This window comes from Gorilla gorilla, chromosome 1 (assembly GCF_029281585.2).
Source record: "Gorilla gorilla gorilla isolate KB3781 chromosome 1, NHGRI_mGorGor1-v2.1_pri, whole genome shotgun sequence".
NCBI lineage: Eukaryota > Metazoa > Chordata > Mammalia > Primates > Hominidae > Gorilla > Gorilla gorilla.
The window spans coordinates 197,538,564-197,565,123 of NC_073224.2; the positions used below are offsets into that span (position 1 = coordinate 197,538,564).

General features: G+C 44.2%; 2 protein-coding genes across 4 annotated transcripts in view; one reads left to right on the plus strand and one right to left on the minus strand.

The window, feature by feature from the left end:
- The window catches only part of RIMKLA (ribosomal modification protein rimK like family member A), a 37,449-nt gene extending 13,532 nt beyond the window's left edge, over positions 1-23,917 (minus strand). Inside the window, exons 1-3 of the mRNA XM_004025570.5 lie at positions 23,586-23,917; positions 5,111-5,341; positions 135-221 (exon numbers count right to left, since the gene is read on the minus strand). Coding sequence (XP_004025619.1) covers positions 135-221; positions 5,111-5,341; positions 23,586-23,748 — 481 coding nt within the window. The 5' untranslated portion in view covers positions 23,749-23,917. The remainder of the gene's footprint in view (positions 1-134; positions 222-5,110; positions 5,342-23,585) is intronic.
- A 2,446-nt stretch (positions 23,918-26,363) lies between these two features.
- FOXJ3 (forkhead box J3) overlaps positions 26,364-26,560 on the plus strand; it is a 202,879-nt gene continuing 202,682 nt past the window's right edge. For 2 of the 3 annotated variants that reach the window (XM_055392956.2, XM_055392983.2), the window contains exon 1: positions 26,426-26,444. Coding sequence is in view for 1 of the 3 variants with exons in the window: in XM_055392999.2 (XP_055248974.1) it covers positions 26,383-26,444 (62 nt within the window). In the remaining 2 variants the exon portion in view is untranslated. Of the gene's footprint in view, positions 26,445-26,560 lie in introns of all 3 variants that reach the window. The other variant, XM_055392999.2, reaches the window with a different exon arrangement.

Genomic DNA, 26,560 nt, shown 5'->3' on the forward strand with positions numbered 1-26,560 from the left:
GAGGAAGAAACACTGCAAGCTCCTCAAAGGGGAGCTCCATTTTTCTAAGCAGCACTTGAGGAGTGTCTTGTCCAGGCAGAGCAGCAGCCCTAGTGGGCTGATTACCCAGGAAGCCCTGGAGAGGTGGCACTGACCCCGGTGGCCTCGTGTGCTCTTCACCACGACTGGGTAGCCCAGGGGCTCAGCTTCATCAATCATTTTTGAAAAGTCTTCATGCCCACCTGCCAAGAAAAGGTGAAAGTCAGTGAAGGTAAGGCTGATAGTCAGGTAGTGGTCACCCCAGCCCCGCCCCTCTGTAGGAATTCTTGTGAGACCCCATCTCTCTCTGATTAAGGCCATTCAAACCCAGTTGATTCAACAGACACATGTTATGTACCTGCAAGGTAAAAGGTGGGAGCAGAGAGGTAAGGAAACCAACATCTAGCAGGTACCTTCTCTGTGGTAAAGACTTCACAATCCTTATAACAATCACATAGGTAGATACCTTTCCCTTTACAATGGCTGTGGTAGGTGGAACCCCAAGATATATCTGTCCCCTGGTGTAAGCTCCTTGTATAATCCCCTCTTCTAAGTGTGGAAGGGACCAGTGAATATGTTGGGATATCACTCCTGTGATTTTGACTTTTAGTTAACTGAAAGGGAGATGATCCTTGGTGAGCCTGACCTAATCAGATGAGTCTCTAAAAAAAAAAATGGTGAAACATCAGAGAGACTCTTCTGCTGGCCTTGAAGGAGCAAACTGCCATGTTGTGGAGAAGGCCATGTGGCAGGGAGCGGAGGACAGCCTCTAGCAGAGAATGCCCCCAGTTGATGGCTAGCAAGGAAGTGGGGGACTCAGTCCCACAACTACAAGGAACTGAACGTCGACAATCAGGCAACTTGGAAGAAGACCCCAAACTTCAGGTAAGACCACAACCCCAGCTGACACCATGATTTCAGCCTAAGGAGGCCTAACCAGAGAACCCAGCTATGCTGTGAGACTTCTGATCTACAGAAACTACGAGGTAATCAATGGGTATCATTTGAAGCTGCTCAGTTTTTAGAATTTTGTTATGGAGCAATAGAAAACCAACACTCAAAGAAACCAAGCCTGGGGATTTGTCTCACCCAAAATTAAGGTATGACTCTAAAGCCTGAACTGGCTCCACCATACTCCTATAAGCCTTAATTTAAAAAAATATGAATAATGATGTGCATGAAAATCTTTCTAAATGGTTTTATGAACCTGGGTTCTTATATATACTATATCAAACATAATCTTTTCTTGATAACTTAGAGTCCATGTCATGAACATTAACAACTGCACCGTAATGCCCCAAGGGACTACATCTGCCCTCTATTCAATGGCACCAAACTAGTGTACTTTCTAGTTTGGGAACCTGGTTTTTTAGTGGTTTGTCACATTCCTTGCTGTCAGATGTCAACTAATATTTCTCACTGCTGTCAGTATAGAGCAGAAATAAGCCTCTTTTCCTGCTTCTCTTTGCTGTGGGCTTAGAGAGGACAATACAACTTGTGAGAAGATTTTTCTAGCACAGGGGAAACTAGGTTCCAGATAAGTCTGGAGGGCTTTCCCATTCATTAAGTAAAAGAGGGAGGTTCAATGCTTGTTGGAGTTTGTGACACATATTTGGGCTGCTTAGAGGTTCTTTTTGTTTACTTCCTAGTTCTCAAAAATGTGCTAAATAGATGTGTTTTGTAGGTACAGTGGGGCACTAGTTTTCTCTTGTTGCTGTAACAAATTACAACTTGGTGGTTCAAACAACACAAATCTATTGTCATACAGTTCTGTAGTTAGAAGTCCAACACAGGTCTCACTGGGCTAAAAAAAAATGTTAGCCAAGACCAGGTGTGGTGGCTCATGCCTGGAATCCCAGCACTTCGTGAGGGCCGAGGTGGGCGGACTGCCTGAGCTCAGGAGTTTGAGACCAGCCTGGGCAATGTAGTGAAACCCCATCTCTACAAAAAATACAAAAATTAGCTGGGTGTGGTGGTGCACGTCTGTGGTCCCAGCTACTTGGGAGGCTAAGGTGAGAGGATCAGTTGAGCCCAGGAGGTCGAGGCTGCAGTGAGCCACAATCATGCCACTGCAGTACACCCTGGGCAACAGAGCAGAACCCTGTCTCAAAAAAAAAAAAAAAAAAAAAAAAGTTAGCCAGGTGGATTCCTTTCTGGTGGCTGTAGAGGAAAATCTATTTCCTTGCATTTTTCAGGTTCTAGAGGCTACCCACATTCCTTGGCTAATGGCCCTCTTCCATGTCCAAATGTCCAAAGCCAGCAACAGCAGGTAGAGTCCTCACATGGCAACACAATGATCTTCCTCCTCGGTCACCTCTCCCTCTGACTCTCTCTTCTGGTTTCCTGTTCCACTTTTAAGGACACATACAACATTGGGCCCTCTTGGGTAATTCAGAATAATTTCTGTATCTTAAGGTCGTCTGCTTAGCAACCAACTCCATCTGCTGCCTTAATTCCCTTTTGCCACATAAACTAACATAATCACAGGTGCTAGGGATTAGGACTTGGGTATCTCAGGGTGGGGGAGTGGCATTATTCTGCCTACCACAGGCAAAGTAAAATACTCTAGAATACTAACAAGACCTGTCTAGTTCATAAGAGTGCTAATGATTTTTGAAAAAGAAAATGAGGCCGTGAAGGTAATTAGGGGCATCTTCATGAAGAGGATGTTTTGTAAGAAGGGAACTCCCAGCTTCCCGCCATCCCGCTGATAAGCTTATGTTCTCTCTAGCCATCCTTTCTTCCTTTCTTTTCGATGCAGTAAGAGAGGTCTTCCTAATCCATCCCTGGCCCACTGTGCTTTAGACGCCCTTTCTCAACTCCCCAGGGATTTTGCACCCTCTCTGCTATATCTTCAACCTCCCAATTCCTAATTTCATGGGCATTTTAAACATGCTCAATTATCTTCCATCTTAAGCAAATAAGAGTCCCTATTCTTTGACCCTGCATCATCCCTTAACTATAACTTTGTATCCCTACCATTGAGCCACTGAAAGAGTTATAGAAAGCCAGTTTCCATTTCCTAACTTCCCATTTATTTCCTTCTCCCTCTCTCCAGCACTAAACTGAAGCTGTATTCATTAAACTCCCTTTTGCTGAACCCAACACACACATCAATGTTGACAAGTCGCATTATGTTACTTGTCCTTTTGGAATCACACAATACTTTTGATTATACCATCCATCTTGGAATACTCTCTCCACTGGCTTCTCTGATCTCTCTTTTTTCTCTTCTCACCTCTCAAGTTGCCTGCCCTCCCTCCCTCCTTCCTTTTTTTTTTCAGACATGGAGTCTCATTCTGTCATCCGGGCTGGCAATGGCATGATCATAGTTCAAAGCAGCTTTGAACTCCTGGGCTCAAGTGATTAGTTTCTTTTATAGATTCCTTTTCCTGTACCCATTCCCTAAAGCAGGAGTCCCCAACCCTAATAACAGACTGTGGCCTGTTAGGAACCGGGCGGCACATCAGGAGGTGAGCAGCAGGTGAGCAAGCATTACTACCTGAGCTCCACTTCCTGTCAGATCAGCAGCGGCATCAGATTCTCATAGGAGCTCGAACCCTATTATGAACTGCACATGCAGGGGGATCTGGGTTGTGCACCCCTTATAAGAATCTAACTAATGCCTGATGATCTGAGGTGGAACAGTTTCGTCCTGAAACCATCCTCCCCCACCCCACTCCCATCTGTGGAAAAATCGTCTTCCATGAAACTGGTCCCTGGTGCCAAAAAGCTTGGGGACCACTGCCCGAAATGATTCCCTCTTTTAAAAAAATGTTGGTGTTAAAATATACATAAAATATACCATTTTAACCATTTTAGGTGAACGGATCAGCCTTCTTCCTACATACTGTCCCTGAGTACTCTCATCCATTCCTGGGACTTCACCTCACATAATGAAGGTTTCCAGCTCCACTTCCCTAGTCTGCACTTCTTTCAGAAGCTCCAGATTCATTTATCTGCTGCCTACTAAATATTTTTACTTGCATGTACTACAGACACCTCAAACAGATCATGTCCCAAACTGAAATCACCTCTCCCCTATAATCCTTCACCCCCTACCCACAAATCAGCTTCTTTCCTCCCACATTTCTAGTCTTAGCAAATGTTTGCTTTCACATCTGGTTGCTCAAATCAGAAACCAGTCACTCTTGATTTCTCTCCAAACTCTTCATATAGATCAATCATCATGTCCTATTATTTCTACAAACTTCACAATTCCTGAATCTGTTCACACATCTTCATTCCCACTGTTAGTTTAGACCATCGTTGCTCACTTGGATTATTTTAAAAACCGACCACTACTTGTCCTGTCGCTACTTTGCCCCTGTCCAATTCCTTCTCCACAGTATAGCCAAAGTGATCATCTGAACTGTAACTCTTATCAGGTCACCTCCCTGATTAAAGCTCTTCCATAACTTCCTGTTAGTCTCAGGATTAACCCTCATCTCCTTCACCTGCTGTATATAGTGCCCTCTTATCTTCCCAGCCTTATATTTCAGCTATATCTCTCTTAACATTCTACAAACTACTCAGAATACCACCAACAGGTCAGGGTGTCTCTCCCCTCTGGGTCTTTCTATATTCTGCTCTCTCGTTACATTACCCCCCTTCCACCATCTCCCTTTGCTTAGCTAGATAACTTCAGCTTAGCTCTATGTTAGCTCTTTTAGGAAGACTTCCTCAATGTCTAAACTGCACTGGGGAGCTCTCCTACATACTCCTGCACCGCTCTGCACTTATTCTTATCATAGCATGTTTCACATTGCTCTGAAATTGCCTGTTCACTTGCCCTCTGCCTCTGATGAACTGGGAATGCCTTGAGGGCAGTAGCCTCTTGCTTAATGCTGTAACCCAGTGCCTAGCATGCTGCCTGGCACACAGTGTGTACCAGATATGTATTTAATGAATAACTTACAGAAGGGAAGACGCCAAGGCATTTTCAGATAGAAAGGCCAGGATAAAGATTTCAGATAGGCCAAGATGTTGAATCAACAGACTCACATTCAAAAGCAACAAAGATACTAGAGGGTTTCTAGGGAAAGAAAACAGAGATGCACATGATTTGGGAAGCTATTTCAAGCTGACTCACCATAGGAGAAGGTGTCTGGCATGGGGACCCCATGTCCAGCCAGTTCTTGGAACGTCCAGAATTTGTTGATGCAATTTAAGATGCTCTGTGGGCGATTGACCAACCGGCAGCCCAGCTTCTCCAGGTGTCGCAGGACAGTGATGTCACTGTCTGACTGCACTGAGGGTGTGGGTACCCGTACAAGCACCACATCCGGGAAGGTGGTGAGGGCCTTCTGGTTTAGCTGGAGGCCTGCAATTCAAGGACAACAGTGAGTGCTGTGCCTGCTATCGTTTAGTGCACCAGAAGAAATGGTTCCAACAGACTCTTCAAGACTGAACCTAGTAGGAACAGAGCCTCAAAATTGGCCCCCTGGACATCCTGGTGTACAAGGAAACTCTATAGGCAACCCTATACGCCAAACAAACAGGCAGAGCATGATCATGAGGAAACACAAAGGAATGACCAGAAAGAAAGCATATCAAGAATAATCTAGGTTAAAAGAATCCATAGGAGATATACAGTCACCTTCCTTCCCATAGGACAAGTATGACTCAAAGTGTAGTGGCTTAGGAGGTGGAAGGCTTAATGAAAAGGAAATAGTTTTGCCCACTTTAGGAATCCCTACCACTCTTTTATATCTGATTGGAACATTATATAGCCCTTTTTTATTTTTATTTTTTTATTAAAGACAGGGTCTTACTCTGTCACCCAGGTTAGAGTGCAGTGGCGTCATCTTGGCTCACTGCGACCTCTGCCTCCCAGGCTCAAGTAATCCTCCCACTTCCGACTCCCCAGTAGCTGGAACTACAGGCGTGCACCACCACGCCCAGGTAATTTTTGTGTTTTTTGTAGAGATGGGGTTTCGCCATGTTGCCCAGGCTGATCTCACACTCCTGAGCTCAAGCAGTTCACTCGCCTCAGCCTTCCTGTGTTAGGATTACAGGCGTGAGCCACTGCACCGAGCTATGCAACCATTTAAATGATTTTATCAACATAATGCACAAATGTCAATGTTAAGTGAAAAAACAGGATATAAAATGATAAATAATGCATTATGATCTCCGCTATATAAACAGATACAAGTTGGGAACAGCTAGAAGGAAATATACCAACATTTTAACAGTGGGTAATGGAATTACAGGTAATGTCTTCTTTATATTTTATACTTGTCTGTATTTTCCAAAATTTCTCCAAGTACTTATTACCTTTACAACAAAAAACTTTCTGAAAAATCAGTCTACTAAAAATCAGTTCAATTCAATATCAAAGAAAACTAGAATGCATCCAAAGACAACCAATCCACTTTGCAAGATGACGTGATGCTGTATTCCACTGGGTTAAGTATGAATATTAACTTGAAGTGAAGACTCAGAGGAACAGGAGCACAGTCTTCAAGTTTCTGAAGGGCTTCAGTGCAGAAGAATTATTTGGCTTGTCTTCTAAAACTCCAGGAGACAGAGATATCCATAAGAGCATTATTTTGTCTGTCTGTTCACTGATGTATCCTCAGCACCTAGAATAGTGCCTGCTGCACGGTAGGCACTCAGTGTTTGTTGAATTGAATAGATGCTATAGGGAGATGGATTTGGACTCAACAAAATGGATACTTTTCCACTCCCTTAGGATGTAAGGGCCAAGGCTCATTACTCAAGGATGGTAGAAGAGAGCATGCAAGGGTAAGAGGGGTTCACAGCAACTTGCTTGGTCCCTCTCAGTCCTGACATCCTATGGCTGGTATTACTCTATGTCATTACCTAGGTCTCCATGGTGCACCCAGAATCTGGTGATGGAATGATGCAGACAGGATATGGCATGAGTAGGGCAATGAGAAGCTAGTTCAAGGAATTATACTTGGTCTGCTCTAATTAACCTTGAAGGAATCTCTAAAATGCTCTAAAGAATATATTGTATCATTTTATTTTATTTTTTAGACACAGGATCTTGCTATCGCTCAGGATGGAGTACAGTGGTGTGATCACAGATCACCACAACCTCTAACTCCTAGGCTCAAGCGATCCTCCCACCTCAGCTTTCCAAGTAGTTGGGACTACAAGTGTGCACCACCATGCCTGGCCAATTTTAAAAAAAATTTTGGGGAGATGTAGTCTTGCTATGTTGCCTAGGCTGGTCTCAAACTCCTGGTCTCAAGTGATCCTCCTGCCTTGGCCTCCCAAAGTGCTGCGATTACAGGCATAAGCCACTGTGCACAGGCAAAAAAAACCTTTAAAACACAATCTACAGAGATATTTTACAGGCTTTAACCCAAAGCACCTTCTATTTTGTAAGTGATATTATACTGCATAACCACATAATTCTAGGGGGAAAAGGGTGCTAATGAAGTTACAATTTCTCCACCAGGTGATGAATAATATCAATATAAAAGCTCTAGGCACAAAGATGAAAAACAAAACACCCACAAAACTACTACATGGCTCTGAATTGCACACTTTCCCCCACTCTAGGAGATATTTCACTGATTAAAAAGGGTAGGGGTAGGAACAATCATTACAATAAACTGTTTTTTGTACTTCCGCTGATCATGTGAATCCAAGGAACTGGAACCTAATTCTCAGGGTTATAAACAGCATCCAAGTTATCTTCACTTTGCCATCAGAAAACAATATCACTTACAGATGCTTTTACTGTTCTTTGAAAAATTCCTTTGACACTTACAGCCCTTGGGGGAAATAATGCGAAAGGTAAAAGTAAACCATGTGTAGTAGCCTCAAAAGTGGTTGGAGAAAAAAGAAAAATATTCAAGTTGCTTAAGATAGTAAATACAGAACACCCAGGACAACATTACACAGTGAGATAATATATGTGAAAATGCTTTGAAAACTATAAAATACTATACATATGTAAGGCACTGGCATTATTACTACACAGACATTCTACTAAGCAAAGTAGGACAATTTATGGAGATTTTTACCACCTCACAAGAAAAACAGCTTTACAACAGAAACATGACCTAGAGGAACGAGAAGCAGCAAAAACGTCTGGCTTTCAAATCCCAACATGAGACCACAGACAAACAGTTAAACTTCTAAATGGGAAGAAAAGAATTCAATCATTTCTGGAAATACCAACCACAAGTGGACAGAGACAACTCAGCCTCAACGAGCAGATTCACATAGACCTAGGAAGTCTTACCAGGACTTCATCTCTCTTCTCCAAAGGTAAATCTTTGGGCCTGGCTCATTCCAACTGAAGCCTTTAATAAATGAAGAATGGAATGGGTTAAAGTATAGCCCAAAAGGCTCTACTAAGCAGTTAGACAGGTCTTGTGCATACTGGCTATCCAGGCCTGTGCAGAGAGGGACATGACAGGTTTAGGGACGCAGTTGCAAAACTAATCACAATCTTTGCCCATTGACACAGCTCTGACATTCTTTTTTTTTTTTTTTTTGAGATGGAGTTTCACTCTTGTTGCCCAGGCTGGAGTGCAATTGCGTGTTCTCAGCTCACTGCAACCTCCACCTCTCAGGTTCAAGTGATTCTCCTGCCTCAGCCTCCCAAGTAGCTGGGATTACAGGTGCCTGCCACCATGCCTGGCTAATTTTTTTTGCATTTTTAGTAGAGAGGGTTTCATCATGTTGGCCAGGCTGGTCTCTTGACCTCAGGTGATCCGCCCGCCTCAGCCTCCCAAAGTGCTGGGATTACAGGCGTGAGCCACCGCCCCCAGCGCTAGCTCTGACATTCTTGCCATGAGCAACTTCACATGCCTCCTGCTCTTTCCCATTGCCACTGCCATCATATTTCTAGTAGTAGTAGACAAGAAGCAGCTGCTCATGTGGCTTCAGTGGGAGCAACAGTTATACACAGCCATGGCCAAGGACAATTTGGGTTTAAGGCTGGCCCTCGGCAAACCTGTCTGTAAATTTTGAGACCTTTAACCACTTAAGTAATCTCCTCTAAGGAAAGGACCTAATAAACTTAATACAGGATGGAGCTTAATGTATCACCTCTCCCAGGATCGTTAACATTTCCACTGCAATCTACGGACCTCAAGTCAAGGGAACGAAGAGCTGATGCAGGATATCAGGAAGGACAGGGCTCTGCTTGGTTGCCAGTCAACAGAAGGAAAGCCCTCAACAATCAGAGGCTCATGCCCTCCAAGAAGAGATTTCATGTGATTAAGTACCCTAGTGCTCTTGGGTATCACCCTAACTTGGGGAGAGGGAGAGGCAGCTGAATTGTTTCTGGAATATTTTGGGGTCTCCCAGACTCATGGGTTGGGCTTGAGATTATGTTTAGCCTCAAACCCCTTAAAAAAAAAAAAAACTAAAACAACCACTCCGTCCCCAAATAGGTCAATGAAATATTAGTGGAAAAAAGATCAAACCTCAAACAAGTTAGGACAGTGACCAACTGCCAACCCAGTTAAAACCAATTTTTTGAAACCAAAACAATATTTTCTCTATGTTCTAAAAAAGAATAATCTACTTTTATGGGTAATTGTGTTCTGATTTCCTTTTGAATTCTCTATTTATATTTGAAAATATTTTAATGTATTAAAAACAAGATAGAAAACCAGGATAACTTTTCCCAAAGAACAGAGTCTGTTTTTTCTAACCCATATACTGGGTTAAATTCTACATAACTAGGTGGGGCACAGTGGCTCTCGCCTGTAATCCCAGCACCTTGGGAGGCCAAGGCGGGTGGATCACCAGAGGTCAGGAGTTTAAGACCAGTCTGGCCAACATGGTGAAACCCCGTCTCTACTAAAAATACAAAAATTAGCTGGGCGTGGTGGTGTGCATGCCTGTAATCCCAGCTGCTTGGGAGGCTGAGGCAGAAGAATCACTTGAACCCAGGAGGCAGAGGCTGCAGTGAGCTGAGATCGCGTCATTGCACTCCAGCCTGGGCAACAAGAGCGAAACTCCGTCTCAAAAAAAAAAAAAAATCTTCATAACTAGACTTACGCATTTGTATGTGCAATAGCGAAGAAATACACTTTATGATAAAGAGAAATAGCTTCAGAAATAAATCTTTATTGGAAAGCAGAGTTCTAAAACTTAACCATTCTCAATCATCATAACAACAGAGGGAAGCAGAGGCATGGATAATAAAAGGTCTTGTAGTTCAGATTTGAATTCGGACAAGATTTTTATTGAGCCTCTATTGCGTTTTAGGTTATTTGCTAAGAACTTTCACACATTATCTCGTTTAAAGTAAAGGTGTCTTATAATGCAGATCCTTGGAATTGATTTGACTATAAATGTCTTTGCATTTACACAAAGCCGATACATAATGAGTCATCACCCTCCAACCTGTGCATGCATGTCACTCACATATGTGTGCACACATGTGCATCCTTGGATTCACTAAAGAAAGCTTCAACACCAAACGGATGTCTGGTATGCCAGAAAAAACCTTCATGTACAAAACAAGCAGAAAAATTAAGAAAACAGCAGGATACTAAAGCATGACAGCAAACAAGGACCTCACTTATGGTAGCTTTTAGAACCATTATATTTGAGCAGGATCATGTAACAGTGGCTGGCAGTGAAACTCTGAAAGTTACCAGAAAGGAATCAACTATATAAATAACGTGAATATGCCAGGCATACTGGCTCACGCCTGTAATCCCAGCACTTCAGAAGGCCGAGGCAGGCAGATCACCTGAGGTCAGGAGATCGAGACCAGGCTGACCAACATGGTAAAACCCTGTCTCCACTTAAAATACAAAAATTAGTTGGGCGTGGTGGCAGGCGCCTGTAATCCCAGCTACTCAGGAGGCTGAGGCAGGAGAATTGCTTGAACCCGGGAGGCAGAGGTTGCAGTGAGCCGAGATCCCGCCACTGCACTCCGGCCCTGGGGGACAAGAGTGAGACTTTGTCTCAAAAATAAATAAATAAATAAAAGTGGATAATCCACTTAGCACTTCAGATTATCTTGTGTTGTGAGGAAGATGTGTCATCCAAACATGACTTGGCACACCTCCATCAGTTTCCACCTTTCCCCTTATTTCTTCCTACTCCACCCACAGCATTTTCTCGTAAAACAGTTATTTTTATTTTTAACAAGTAGATGCCACACCCCTCTCCTTCCCTTTTAAAGTTCTTTGTGACAATGCCCAAAGAAAGCTCACCTCCACCTCACTAAAACCCACAGACATTTATGTGGCCATCTTCTCTTTCCACCAACTGTGATTTTGAGGTGATTTAATTCAATTCAACATTTATTGAACTGGTTGGTATGACTCAGACACACTACTAAGCAGGAATACAAAGTTGAACTAGATGGTTTCTGCCTACCAGGAGATTATAGTCTCCTCACAGAGAAAGATACACAACTTAAATATTCATTTTTTTCACTCCTGAAACACATTGATTGTTTCACATATTCATTCAGGGAATATTTATTTAGCACCTACTTTGGGCCAAGCCTAGTGTTAGTTTGGTTTCTGTAGAAGCTCACTCACACAAGGATTTAAGTGCAAGTAGTCTATCTGGATAGTAATTTCAGGAAATGTTGGGAGGGGCATAGAGAAGGGAATGAGGCAAACAAAACATACTTTATCAAGGGAGTTACCACCTCTCAGCAATCAGAGCTGAATCCTGCTGAGGAACTCTAGGAAATGGCTTAGTACATGCACTTCAGTTATTCCACCTGAGAGGCCAGGGAGTTGACAATTTCAAGTTTTTGTTTTGAGACAGGGTCTTGCTCTGTCACCCAGGCTGGAGTGCAATGGCGCGATCTCGGCTCACTGCAACCCCTGCCTCCCGGGCTCAAGTGATTCTCCTGCCTCAGCTTCCTGAGTAGCTGGGACTACAGGCACGAGCCACCATGCCTGGCTAATTTTTGTATTTTTTGTAGAGACGGGTTTTCACCATATTGCCCAGGCTGGTGTCGAACTTCTGAGCTCAGGTGATCTGTCTGCCTCAGCCTCCCAAAGTGCTGGGATTTCATAAACTCATAATGTCTACCTCTCAGGGTATGAGCCACTATGCCCAGCCAATTTCAAGTGTTTATACATCAACTCAGTTTTTGGCTAAGGCTGCTCCAGTGGCATGGTGTTAATTTTCTGACCCTTCTGGCTTGCCATACATGTGTGGGCAACATGGGATCCTGTACCAGACAAAGCCCTCTAACAGGTGCAGGTGCTGGTAGTCAGAAGCCGGGCCCTGGTGCAATCAAATGGTAAAAGCCAAAGGGACTGACAGGGAAGGAACAAGCACTGTCTTCTTAAGGGCTGGGCATGGGAGTTGACAGGTGTGAGTAAAACAAACAATATCCCTGGAATTTAAGAAGCGAGACAACACACAGTTGTTATTAATGCTGTTAATGTTCTGTGTAGAGCACCTGGGTCTTGTTGAGCAGGGGGAGGGAGAGGAGACTGACTGTAACACAATGTGCTAAGTGCTCCAACAGACCTACATCAGGGTCCAGGGAGAGCAAAGGAGGAGGGAGCAGTTAGGATGATTATCTCTGCCTGGGGAGAGAGAAAAATCAAGGAAAGTTTCAGAAAGGAAATGTTGACACCTCGTGCCTCTAAACTCTGAAGAAATGTGGAAAACTAATAAATTCATAATCTCTACCTCTCAAACAAATCAATAGTAAGACATTGCATCTTATAGGCACTGAGTTCAAGAATGTCTCAAGGCTAAAGTAACTCCTTGGAAAGGCCCTTCAAGAAGTTGAAACAACACGAGATGAAAGGGAATTTGGCAAAGTGGATACAGTATTGGCCTTCAAGTCAGAGACCTGATTTATTTAGCTGCTCTCATTTAGCTTGGCAAGACACAAAAATCGCTTTGGGTCTGTCTCCTCTTCTATAAAATGGAAGGGCCCCAGAACCTGGCAAACCTTCCTCCCTCATCTCCCTCGCCATCTCACAACATGATCTTTCTGCAGCTATGAAGACAAAGCTCAGCAAGTCCTTCTCCTCTGTTCATATCAGTCATCCAAGTCTCAGTCTCTGAGGCCACATCATTTCCCTGGACTCTATACCCCATATGGCTCTGACACTGCCTTTTCTCATTCCACCCTCCACCTCTTCCCATCTCCACTCTGCCCTCTGAAACTCAATGGACAGAAAATTCCCTTATCCTCAACCTTTTCCGTGTGCCTTCCCTTCACTTTCCTTCTTTTTCTGAGTCAAGCTGCACCCTGTCTCTCACCAATGACACCGCTTCCCCAACAGCTCTCTAAGTTGTGGCTGTTTTCTCCCCTCTCGCCACAGATTACTGGGCCTAGATATCCTCCTCGCTCCTGATTGCAATTAGAAGACCATTCTGCCTTCTCTCCTCCCTAAAATATCCAGCCTGAATCTCATCAGGCCACACAACACATCACCCCTTCTTGTGCAAGTCGTCTACAGAGCCCAGGTCACTCCCTCTGTTCTTGAAGCTTTAGCTCCTTACTCTTATGCTGTCAGAAATATTGGTGATTTCCATGTCCCTATGAAGAATCCTTTCAATGCCAAGGACTCTCAATGTCTTGACCTCCTTTTCTCCAAAGATCTTCTCCACCATCCCACCTCAGCTACCACTCCTGGTTACATTCTAGACTTTGTGCAAGCATCCTTATTCTAATCTCCAACCACTCCTCCTATCTTTCCAGCTTGCTTCTTCTAGTACTATACCTTGACCCAGCTATGCATTGACCCCACAAGAAGCTACCATCCACGGGTACCACCATCTTTTCACTGTCCCTCCGTTCATATCCTCGACTTCCCTTCTTATCCTATTCAAACTCCACAGTCAAGCACCATGATCACTTCCTGCATATACCCTCAAATCCTTGCACCCACTTATTGTTTATGTAAACCACAACTCTGGCCAGACCAATCCAACCCTTTATGTCCCTCCTTTGTAATGAAACGTACCTAGGGAAAATACACAAACCTGCTGACTTGTCTCAAGGGCACCCTTAATGTCTGGCAATCATTATATGTCCCTAGTCCCTTCAATCAACCTCAACACTATTTCACACTTTCTCTTCTTATCTTACACTTTTATTACTTTGTCCCATCTTCTCATTCTTCCTATTTCAATGTGAAAAACTGAAGCAATCAGAAAAGACCTTCTCTGTAAGTTCCCACTATCACATCTACCCACCCACCTGCACCTGTGACATATAGATTACCTTCTCTGCTCTTGTAACAGCTGAATTGTCCTTACTCCTAGCTTAGACCAACCCCTCCAAATACGCAGTAGATCTCAGCCCTTCTCAGCCACTTAAAGCACTGCTCCTGCCATTTGCCTGTCTCTCCTACATCACCAATTTCTCCCGCTGTATTAGATCATTCACAACAGCATACAAACGTACCATTATTTACCCCTTCTTTATGAAAAGCCTCTCAGCTGGGCACAGTGGCTCACGCCTGTAATCCCAGCACTTTGGGAGGCTGAGGCCGGCAAATCACTTGAGTTCTGAAGTTTGAGACCAGCCTGGCTAGCATGGTAAAACCCCATCTCTACTAGAAATACAGAAAATAGCCAAGTGTGGTGGCATGTGCCTGTAGTCCCAGCTACTCAGGAGGCTGAGGCAGGAGAATCGCTTGAACCCAGGAGGCAGAGGTTGCGGCGAGCTGAGATCACACCACTGCATTCCAGCCTGGATGACTGAGCGATACTCCGTCTCAAAAAAAAAAAAAAAAAAAAGGAAAAGAAAATCCTCTCAATTCTGTCTCAATCCTGATAGCCTTTGGGCTATCATCCTGTTTTTCACCTTCCCTTTACAACAAAACTCTTAGACTGTTTATATTCACTCTTTTCTACCACTTACCTGAAACTGCTCTTATTGGGGTTGCTAATGCTACACGCACATTGCCAAATCAATTATCATTCTTCATCCAACTTCATCTACCAGAACATTTTTTTTTTTTTTGAGATGGAGTCTCGCTGTCACCCAGGCTTGAGTGCAGTGGCACGATCTCTGCTCACTGTAACCTTTGCCTCCCAGGTTCTAGCGATTCTCCCACCTCAGCCTCCAGAGTAGCTGGGATTATGGGCGCGCACCACCACGCCCGGCTAAATTTTTTTTTTTAGTAGAGACGGGATTTCACCATGTTGGCCAGGCTGGTCTCGAACTCCTGACCTCAAGTGATTCACCCACCTCGGCCTCCCAAAGTGCTGGGATTACAGGCAAGAGTCACTGTGCCTGGCCTACCAGCAACATTTGACATGATCTGATCACATCTTCCTTCTTAAACAACTTTCTCCACTTAGCTTACAGGACGCCCACTCTCCTGGGTTTCATTTTTCTTTTACTCAGGATTCTTTGCTAGTTTCTCCTACTCACTCTGCCCACTAAGCACTGGAGCTCAATCTCTGAATCCTTCTCTATCTATAGTCACTCCCTTGATAGGTGTGTAAAGGTGCTCCTACTTTGATATCTCCAGGCCAAGCCTTTCTCCTGAATCCCAATCTTTCCATAAATGGCTACCTGACATATCCCCTTGGATGTTTAATGTGCAACTCATACTGAGTTCTGATATTCATCACCTGCCCAAACTTATACCTGTCTTCCTTTCCATATCAGCAAATAACATATTTTATTCTTCCAGCTGCTCAGGCCAAAAACTTTGGAGTCCTCCTTGACTAGTCTTTCCTGAACACCCAATATCTGATCCAGTAGTCAAATCCTGACCACTTTGTCTTCAAAATATGCCCAAACCCAGTCAATTTTCACCTTCTCCCTTGAAATCATTCTAGCCCAACAATCTCGTTTCACTTGAATTGTAGCAATAACCTCCTAAGCAACCTCCCTACTTCTGCCCTTGGTGCCTCTAGTCTATTCTCAACATGGTAGCCAGAATGACTCCGTGACCCATTAGGCAGATCATATCATTTCTCTGGTCAAAAGCTTTCAGTGGAGGCCAGGCACAGTAGCTCACGCCTGTAATCCCAGCACTTTGGGAGGCCAAGGTGGGCGGATCACGAGGTCAGGAGTTCAAGACTAGCCTGGCCAAGATGGTGAAACCCCATCTCTACTAAAAATACAAAAATCAGCCAGTATGGTGGCATGTGCCTGTAATCCCAGCTACCTGGGAGGCTGCGGCAGAGAACTGCTTGAACCTGGGAGGCAGAAGTTGCAGTGAGCTGAGATCGTGCCACTGCACTCCAACCTGGGCGACAGAGCAAGATTCTATCTCAAAAAAAAAAAAAAAAACAAAACAAAACACAAGCTTTCAGTGGGCCAGGCACAGTGGCTCATGCCTGTAATCCCAGCACTTTGGGAGGCCGAGATAGGTGAATCACTTGAGGCCAGCAGTTCAAGACCAGCCTGAACAATGTGGCAAAACCCTGTCTTTACCAAAAATACAAAAATTAGCTGGGTGTGGTGGTGTGTGCTTGTAATCCAAGCTACTGGAGAGGCTGAGGCAGGAGAATCGCTGGAACTCAGGAGGCAGAGGTTGTAGTGAGCTGAGATCGCACCGCCGTACTCCAGCCTGGACAACAGGCAAGACTCCATCTCAAACAAACAAACAAAATCCTTCAGTGGATTCCCAGCTCATCCAGAGTAAAAGCAAAAGTCCCTCAGTGACCCACCAGGCCCTATGTATCTGCTTCTTCCCCCACTCCCCTCTCTGACCTCCTCTCCTAATACTCATCCCTTGGCTCACTCTGCTGTGCCATGCTGGTCCCCTTGCTATTCCCTGTTGCCTAAACTACTCTACCTCCAGATATCTAAATGGCTTGCGTCCTTACCTCCTTCAGATCTTTACACGGATTATCATCTTCTGGGTGAGGACCACTCTGGCCACCCCATCTAAAATTGCAATCCACTCTCTTACCTCCAGAAACATTCTCTTTTCTTTTCCTTTTTTCTTGCTTAGCTCTTTTCACCAATATACTATACTTTTTATTTACCTTGTTTACATCCTATTTTCCCCATCTAGAATGTAATCTACTTGAGAGGCACAGATTTCTGCCTACTTTATTCTGGTGCCTAGAAACAGTACTTTATACACACTAGGCCATCAATAGATATCTGTTGACAGGATTTAAAAAAATGAATAAAATCATAATAATGAGCGTGAAGCCTGCCTCTGTTCCCACTCTCCATTTTATCTCTACTGCCTAGCACAATGCCTGGCACAGAGTGGGCACTCAATAAATATTTATTAAATGAAATAAATGAATGTATAGGATTGTTGCAAAGATTAAGACATATAAAGTATACTAAAGTATTAACAACAGAGTTATAGGAATGCAGAATCAGTATTCCTGTTAGTTCCTCAACACAAAGTAATCTAAATTTATCACTTTCTCATAGTGGAATCTGGAGTTACATTTTTTTTTTTCAAACAGGGTCTCGCTCTATTGCCCAGGCTGGAGAGCAGTGGCACTATCACAGGATCCTCCTGCCTCAGCCTCCCAAGTAGCTGAGACTACAGGTGCATTCCACCATGACTGGCTATTTTTTATTTTTTATTTTTTGGAACAAATAAAAAAACAGTCTCACTGTGTCACCCAGGCTGGAGGGCAGTGGCTCAATCTCGGCTCACTGCAACCTCTGCCTCCCAGGTTCAAGTGATTCTCCTGCCTCAGCCTCCTGACTAGCTGAGATTACAGGTGCATTCCAGCATGCCTGGCTAATATTTATTTATTTATTTATTTGAGATGGAGTCTCACTGTGTCACCCAGGGTAGAGGGCAGTGACGTAATCTCAGCTCACTGCAACCTCCGCCTCCCAGGTTCAAGTGATTCTCCTGCCTCAGCCTCCTGAGTAGCTGAGATTACAGGTGCATTCCACCATGCCTGGCTAATATTTATTTATTTATTTATTTATTTGAGATGGAGTCTCACTGTGTCGCCCAGGGTAGAGGGCAGTGGCGTAATCTCAGCTCACTGCAACCTCCACTTCCCAGGTTCAAGTGATTCTCCCACCTCAGCCTCCCGAGTAGCTGGATTTACAGGTGCATGCCACCAAGCCTGGGTAATTTTTGTATTTTTTTTTTAGTAGAGATGGGGTTTCACCATGTTGGCCAGGCTGATCTTGAACTCCTGACCTCAAGTGATCCACCTGCCTTGGCCTCCCAAAGTGCTGGGATTACAAGCGCCTGCCACAGCATCCCCCCTAATTTTTTATTTTTATAGAGACAGGGTCTCTATAAAAAAATTTTTCAGAACATGTTGTAGGTTTGTGTTAAAACAATATAAACCCAATTATAACCAAAAAACAATTATAATCCAAATTATAATTGTTTCTCGGGAGAATGGGTAAAGTGGCCAGGGAAGTGGCTGGAATGAGGTGAGGCTAACACTGACATATGCAGATGCAGTGTCCTCCCTGCTAGTGAGGGTAGTGGCAAGGAGGTGAGGTGTGGATGGGTGGAGATGACACAAACATCGCTGAATGATGGCTGTACTCCCTTCCACCAAGCAGGCCCAACAAATTTGGTGGAAGTGTTCTGCTAGCTGCAACAGGTGGCTCAGAAATCTAGGAGTAGGGGCCAGGCTCGGTGGCTCACGCCCGTAATACCAGCACTTTCGGAGGCCGAGGTGGGCAGATCACCTGAGGTCAGGAGTTTGAGACCAGCCTGGCCAACATGGTGAAACCCCATCTCTACTAAAAATACAAAACATTAGCCCGGTATGGTGGCACATGCCTGTAGTCCCAGATACTCGGGAGGGTGAGGCAGGAGAACTGCACGAACCCGGGAGGCAGAGGTTGCAGTGAGCCGAGATCACACCACTGCACTCCAGCCTGGGTGACAGAGTGAGACTCCATCTCAAAAAGAAAGAAAGAAAGAAAAGAAAAGAAAAGAAAAGAAAGAAAGAAAGAAAGAAAGAAAGAAAGAAAGAAAGAAAGAAAGAAAGAAAGAAAGAAGGAAAGAAAGGAAGAACGGAAGAAAGGAAAGAAAGAAAGAAGGAAAGAAAGAAAGAAAAAAAAGAAAAGAAAGAAAGAGAAAGAAAGAAAAAGGAAATCTAGGAGTAGGGCTTTGAGATCCATGAAGGATCTCATCCACTGGTTCTAAAACTCTTCCTAACATAGTTCATGGGGTATCCATAAAAACTCCTGTTAGAAACATAAACTAAACATCCACCCCACTCTCAGCCCTTGTAAAAGGATCCAAGAACACTTTGATTTAAAGAATCTGACCTAGAATTTGCCATTTAGCTACCAACGTTTTAGCTCTAAATGTAAGGGAAGGAATGCTGAATCATCCTGCTCCTAAGAGACAAACAGTAACACAACCTCATTTCCAGGTCAGACTCATTTATATGTCTTGGTGGGTATCTGTCCCTGAGTTTGTGACTATACTTGTTTCTTGAGCCAATTAATCATACAGACCTGTGGGTGGGCAAAGAACTTAATTCTTCGTAGTGAATCTGTCCTCATTTACACATCCCCTCATGATCTCCCCCACACAGAAGCTCCTTCGCTCATTGCAGTAAAAGTCTCACATACTTCAAATTAGCTTTTAAGACATTTCATTCAGTCATCCAACAAACATTAACAGAAGGCCTACTGTGTTCCAGTTTTGAAGCACACATTTGAGGAATCCTGGTTCTTCAGAGGGAGGGGGGATATAAACTGTATAAATAGACAAATTATAGCAAAATATGATGAGTGCTATTTTAAAAGGCATGGACAAAGCTATTTGGCAGCAGATGGAAGAGAGGGACTACTTGAGGACAGAGAAAGGAGCTCAAGCAAGCCTTTTTAGAGATAAGTGACTTGTGCTGGATTTGAAGGATGAAAAAAGGTGAACCATGTGGGAGGGAACAGTGGGCATCTGAGGCAGAGGGAATTTTAGTGCAAGGTCTGGAGTCACACAGAGGCATGGTGAAATCAGTGTAGATTGATGCAAGGGATAAAGTGGAAGAGAGGAGACAAAGTGTTTAGACCAGAATTACTGAGTATTGGTCCTAACTCTCAGCCAGTGCTATATTCCCATATATCCTTATTGGCATTTAGAAGAGCTAATAGGTAAAAAGAAGCTAAACCTATGCCCAGCACAGAATAAACACTATATATATATATATATACGTATACACACATATATACGTATATATATACACACATATATACGTATATATATACACATATATATACGTATATACACATATATACGTATATATATACACACATCTATACGTATATATACACACATATATACATATATACACACATATATATACATGTATATATATATATACACACACACACATATATATATGGCTATGACCATTATTATTATGTGCGTTCTGGTGTCACATTCATCACTTTATCCCTAGGGTTGAGAATATTTAGTACGTACTTATGAAACGAATGAAGAACTTGCAGTTTCTAAAAAGGAAACGGAGATGGGTATGATTTTCACATAATGCTACACCCAGCAAAAAGTGAAGGGAGGCTGTTTTCTACAGGATTGCTTCAGTCACCTAAAGATCATTTTCCTCTCCCCACTGTCTCCCACTCAGATTACTAGATTAAAAATAATAATCATCAAAACTTGTAATCTCTTGTCTGAATCCTACTTCCAGATATAACCTGAAACTCTAAGCCCTGGATTTGGGCTCCCACTAGCCTCCAGGGAGAAAAGCTCAGGAATGAATTTAAGCAATAGGCTGAGGCACTGCCCATACCTGCCCCAATCAACTCCATAATCATATTCCTACACTAACATAAAGAAGCAATGGAAAGCAGTGAAGGCACAAAGGCTTTGTAAAGGTGATACCTGAATTTCCTAAATTATAAAATTACATTGCAAAGTCACTGTCTAGCCTCAATATAACTCAATTCAGTTAAATTCCACATCTACTGAGAAAGGTACTATAGGCTGCAGACATCCTAAAGGAAGCTTATTCCATATCACTGGGCTAGAAATTAGAAAACCAGGTTTTTTAACTTTAAGTTTGCTGTTAACTAGCTGGATGGCATTGAGGAAGTCACTTCACCTTTTAGAGCCTCAGGTTCTTCTTTGTAAAATGAAGGAATTAGAATGGATGATCTGAAGATCCTTCCCAGCTCTTACATTCTGTAGTTCTCAAATGGTAAATAATATCAATATCATCATAACTACATATTTCTGTATTTCAAAGCAAGTTGAATTCTGGAATTTTTTTTCGAGAAATACTTTGGCTCAGCAAATTACCAAGTGTTTTCTATAGTCTGACTACGGAAGAAACTGGGAACCAGAGATCATACCCTGATTCATTTAAAAAAATATGTATTGAGAGCCTACTATGTGCAAGGCACTATTCTGGCCACTATTATAGCACTGAACAAAGCCAACAAGGTCATTCTCATGGGACTCACTTGTGCTTTAATTAATCTACTTCCATAACAAATCTTTGGACAGCAGAATTGGTGATCTAATCGTTTTGTTCTACGTTTTGTGATTTGTGTAGGCTACCTCAGAATTAACAGAAATTAAAACTGCATCAAAAAATACCTGTCTTCAATTTCTCCATCGACCAGGCAAATAGCTGTGTACATTTTCCTGTAGTTAAAAAGAACAGGCCGGACGCAGTGGCTCACGCCTATAATCCCAGCACTTTAGGAGGTCGAGGCGGATGGATCACCTCAGGTCAGGAGTTTGAGACCAGCCTGACCAACATGGTGAAACTCTGTCTCTACTAAATAAATAAATAAATAAATAAAAATTTTAAAAAAATGTAGTGGCACATGCCTGTAATCCCAGTTACTCAGGAGGCTGAGACAGGAGAATTGCTTGAACCTGGGAGGTGGAGGCTGCATGAGCCAAGATGGTGCCATTGCATTCCAGACTGGGCAACAAGACCCAAAACTCTGTCTCAAAAAAAACAAAAAAAACGAACTCCTGGTTTGTGAATAGATTAAGGTATTTTCACACATGAATTCTATTAACATTTAAGACACTAAACAAAAGGGTTTGAGTGTTTCCTGTAGCACTAGCATTTAATTTTATCTTTTTTTAGGACTGATTCTTTAAAATGAGGTTTTAGATACAGAGCATTTTCTTGCTCTTACAGAATTTGTGACGGTTCTACAACCTAAATGTGATGTGGAATTTGGCTACTTAACTCAAAAAAGAGACATCTTTACAAACTGTAAAATAAATAAGCAAAAAGTTCATCCTGGGTAGAAAGATGTACATGTTAACTACTTAATCTAGGTCGGTGAAATACAACAGATTATACAATTTAAATATGCTACTGAAACACATAAAGTGAGAGGAACCTTAACCCCTAGTTTCTATAAATAAGAATCCTGAGATTCAAAGACAAAAGTGGTTTGCCCAAAGCAAAGCCAAGATACTTGTTAACTGTAAAGCTGTAATAGGAATTCATATCTGCAGATTCCCTGTTCAGAAATCTAGTTCTACATTAACTGTGACAGTTTTAATAAATCAAGGATAGAGAGAGGGTACCGGTTGCATCTGATAGACATTGTTGTAGATTAAATGTAAGGTACCTAATGTTTATGGTATATTTCTCCAACAGGATATACAATCTGATATTAAGTATGAGGGACTTCGATAAACTTGGAGATGAAAAATCTATAACAGATATATTCCACTCAGAAACAGGTCATATTCAAAATCTCACTTGTAAGTAGTCTTTCCGAATTTGAAATTCCTTCCCCTGCCAAAGCAAAGTAACAGATTACGAGCTTATTTAACCATTAATAATTGTTGAAATAATGCGAACAGTATCCCAAGATGCACCCTGAACTGGGCGCAAATGCTTTTGAGTCCTGGACTCCCTGAAATGGTTGGATGCCTCCAGTGGAGCCCCAGAGACACTCAAACAGCAAGCCAGAGGGTTTTCTGCGTCAGGGATTCCTAAATCAGAGACGCCTGTATTAAGGATATACGAAAAAATAATTAACCTTTTGAGGTCAAACCCACAGATGACAACCATGTCTTACCCACAAAAGTCTCCTGAACACAGCAGTGGAGTGATCAGTGAGGCCAGAACTGTCTGAACCTGAAATCCCGGCTCTTCTGGAATCAGAATTCAACGCTGCTAGGGAGAAGGATGAGTTAAACCCATCAAAGGTCTACACTCCCACTTTACACTCGAGAAGTGACTCCAATCTTTCTCAGATTTCCCCCATATGTGGCCTTCTAGTTTGGAAATAATATTCTATGTGGTGCACATTACTGATGCTCACACACTCCCAAAAAACTTTTTTAAAACAGTCATCTTAATAGTAATTTCGTAAATCTGGTGTGGATTTCTAGAAACCTCAGAGTCTAAACTGTCAAGGTATCGATGCGAGCAGGATTTGCAAATGAGTGGTTTAACAGCCTGATTTTCCTCGGACACCTGGGTGGCTTCAGGTGAATTTGGGTTTCTCACAAAATGAAGTCCCCTACGTAAATTAAATCGCGTTCTCGAATCTTGGCCTCGGGGCAGGTGGCGGTGGTTAAAGAAGCTATGAAGGTTAGCGGCTTTCTCCAACCCCGAGAGGTCTCGCAGCGGGAATGCGGCTAGTGTGCGGGCCCGAAGGAGATTCTGCAGCGGGAGGCCCGGCGAGCGCGCCCACCCGACCGGCTCTCGTGGACCCCGGCGCGCCTCCCTGCCCTCCCGGGACCCGCCTCGCTCACCGAGGTGGCCGCCGACGATGGTGACGGCGATCTGGTCCATAAGCACCGCCCGGAAGCGCACGTCCTGCTCGGAGCAGCGCTGCCGGAGGGCGCGCAGGATCTGCACCTGCGGGTAGTCCTCGCGGATGCGCCGGTCCGTCAGGAACCAGAGCTGGGAGCACATGGCGGCCAGGGCGGTGCGCCCCGAGCGGCGCGGACCCCTCGGCGCCCCGGGCCGCTCGCTCAGTAGGGCGAGCGGAGGGGCGGCCGGCGTCCGGGGCGAGCGCGCCACGGCTCCGCTCCCGCGGGTGCGCCAGGCGCCTCTGCAGCCCTGACCCAGCGAATCCGCCCGGCCACTCAGCGCCGCCGTCGGCCCCGCCAGCCAATCAGCGCGCGGCGGCGGGCGCTGGCGGCTGCAGAGGCGACCCCGGCGGGCGGTGCCGGGGAAGGACGGCGGGTGGGGGGGCTTGCGGCGGCAGGGGAAAGGACCCAGGGTTCCGGGGAGCGAGCCGCCGGCAGGCGCAGGCGAGGCGGAGGAGGGCAGCCCCGGCAGGCCCCTGACCCCCGGTGGGCGTGGCGCTGCGGGCTGGGGTGGGACAGCTGGAGCGGGAGGGGCCGGGGCGGCGGCCCTGTGCGGCTCGGAGGGTTTCCGAGCTAACTGGCCAGAGATGCGCAGTGGGCGGCGGATGCGTCTCCAAGGCGATCCTGAGCGCTCGGGGGCTGGGACACGGGCGGACGCCTGCTGAGCCCCGGACAGGGAGGGCCTCGGGGACGTCCCAAAGGGATTCCGGGGCATGGCGAAGGTCACACGGCTAGGTCCCCAGTTGGACCCTAAAGCATTGGAAAGAGAGGGATTTCTCTGCCGAAATCCTAGCCTGAAGCCCCACGGGGGTGGGGGAGGTTGTAGGAAAGGGGGAAGTTGAGTCTTACCCACCTCCCATTCAGATAATTTGAAAGTGCATTTCCTGGGGTCTCAGATTTTCTTACACTGGACATCCCCTCCTAGGTTTCAGCAGGTCTGAGCCTTCACAGACTCGAGGTAATAAAAAATTGACCTAGCATCCTTTTCAGTTAGAAGGACCACTGGCTGGTCTCCCTTCACCACTCCCGCTCTCCCCAGGCCATACAACTGAGTCATCTTTAAACACTGTCCTTGGTCCTGGCCAATTGCAAACCCTGCCTGCAGACAATAGTGTTTGAAGCCAGATTTTCCTTTCTTAATAACTGCAGGATTGAAGTTAGCCATTTTTGGAGACTGCATTTGCTCTTCCAGTTCATTAAAATATGCCTTTTTTATTTCTTTTTTGGCTTAGGGAAGCAAGAGTAGTTTCAAGGTAGACCCAGCAATGGCAACTTAGAAATGGGGTAAGTTGTCTCAGGGAAGGCACAGGCTTCTCTGTAAATATTGTGCAGGTGTGTGCATTTACTCACTAAGATGAGCCTGTAGGAAAGTTCTGTATACTGGAATTTCAAAAGTTATTTTTCAAGCAATGTTTTTTTTCGTTTTTTTTTTTTTTTTGAGACGGAGTCTCGCTCTGTGGCCCAGGCTGGAGTGCTGTGGCGCGATCTCGGCTCACTGCAAGCTCCGCCTCCCGGGTTCATGCCTTTCTCCTGCCTCAGCCTCCGGAGTAGCTGGGACTACAGGAGCCCGCCAGTACGCCTGGCTATTTTTTTGTATTTTTTAGTAGAGACGGGGTTTCACCGTGTTAGCCAGGATGGTCTCGATCTCCTGACCTCGTGATCCACCCGCCTCGGCCTCCCAAAGTGCTGGGATTACAGACGTGAGCCACCGAGCCTGGCCTTTTCAAGCAATCTTAAGTAAGTATTTTGATGTTGCAAAATATCTCCTCCCCCGTTCTATGAATGTATTTTCTTAAAGTAACAATAGTGCCCTATGGATTGGTAACTTTCAAAACTATTTTATGGCAAAAGACAAAATTACAACAAATTTAATTATAGATTGAATTGGCTTTTGAGATTCATGAATTGGGGTAGCCTCCATTCCACAGAATAGAATGAGAGCTTTCACTGGGCAATGGCAAAAGAGTAGGTTTTAGAAGAGGGGAACAAGGAAATAGAGCAATGGAAGAAGAGCTGATTGCTGAACATCAGGCTACTTTGGGTTACTTTTTTGGTAAGGGTTAAAGCAGAGGGGACTTCCTTATTCTGACTCAGGTAAACTGAAATCTCCTGTTTTCAGGAAAACCTGGTCTGTTGTGGGATGTATCTCAAGTTTGATTATGTGGCATTTAGCAGGAGGGATTCGATTTGGTTTGGTCTATTCTGTTGCGGCCTAGTGCAAAAGCTCAGTCCAAAACAATGGCCTCCCATAATTTTTGTTTAACACTTCGTAAGCTTGAGCACTAGAACCTCTATGTTCTACATTGGCCTTTTCCGTGATGTTTCCTGTTATATATTTTTTGACCCTGGCTCCTACAGTGTCACCCATAGAATGTGATGCTTCCTTTAAGGCTTCTATAGTATCACCCATAGGAGGTCTATAAGATAGTCAGAACCTTGATTTTCATATATCTTTACTAAAAGATCTATAAGTCAGTGAATTTAAAAGTTACTTATAACCCATTTTCAAAGCCATCCACACTAGACTAGAATGTTTTAAGTTAACTGTAAATGGCTATCGAGGTCCATAAAAGCCAGGCTTGAGAAAAGCAGAATCTGAGGATGGGATCCAGATGTTGTAATCACTTTCTCTGAACTCCCTCACCAGGAGCTCACTACCACCTCTGTGATTTCCCCTTCTCCAGATGGGACACAAAGACCTGGGACAGTAGCATATCCAGTTAGGAAATGACTACACATGTATGTGCAATGTTCTCTTATGTCACCGGAATTCCTCAAGCACAGAGGCAGCTTTTCCAGGTACAGTCTGCTTTCTAAGATGTATTACTTTATGGAATATTTCTCCATAGGTGACTCCCAAATTCAAATTTAACCTTGATGTTCCCTGAGCTTTAGGATTTAAAAGGATGTTGTTC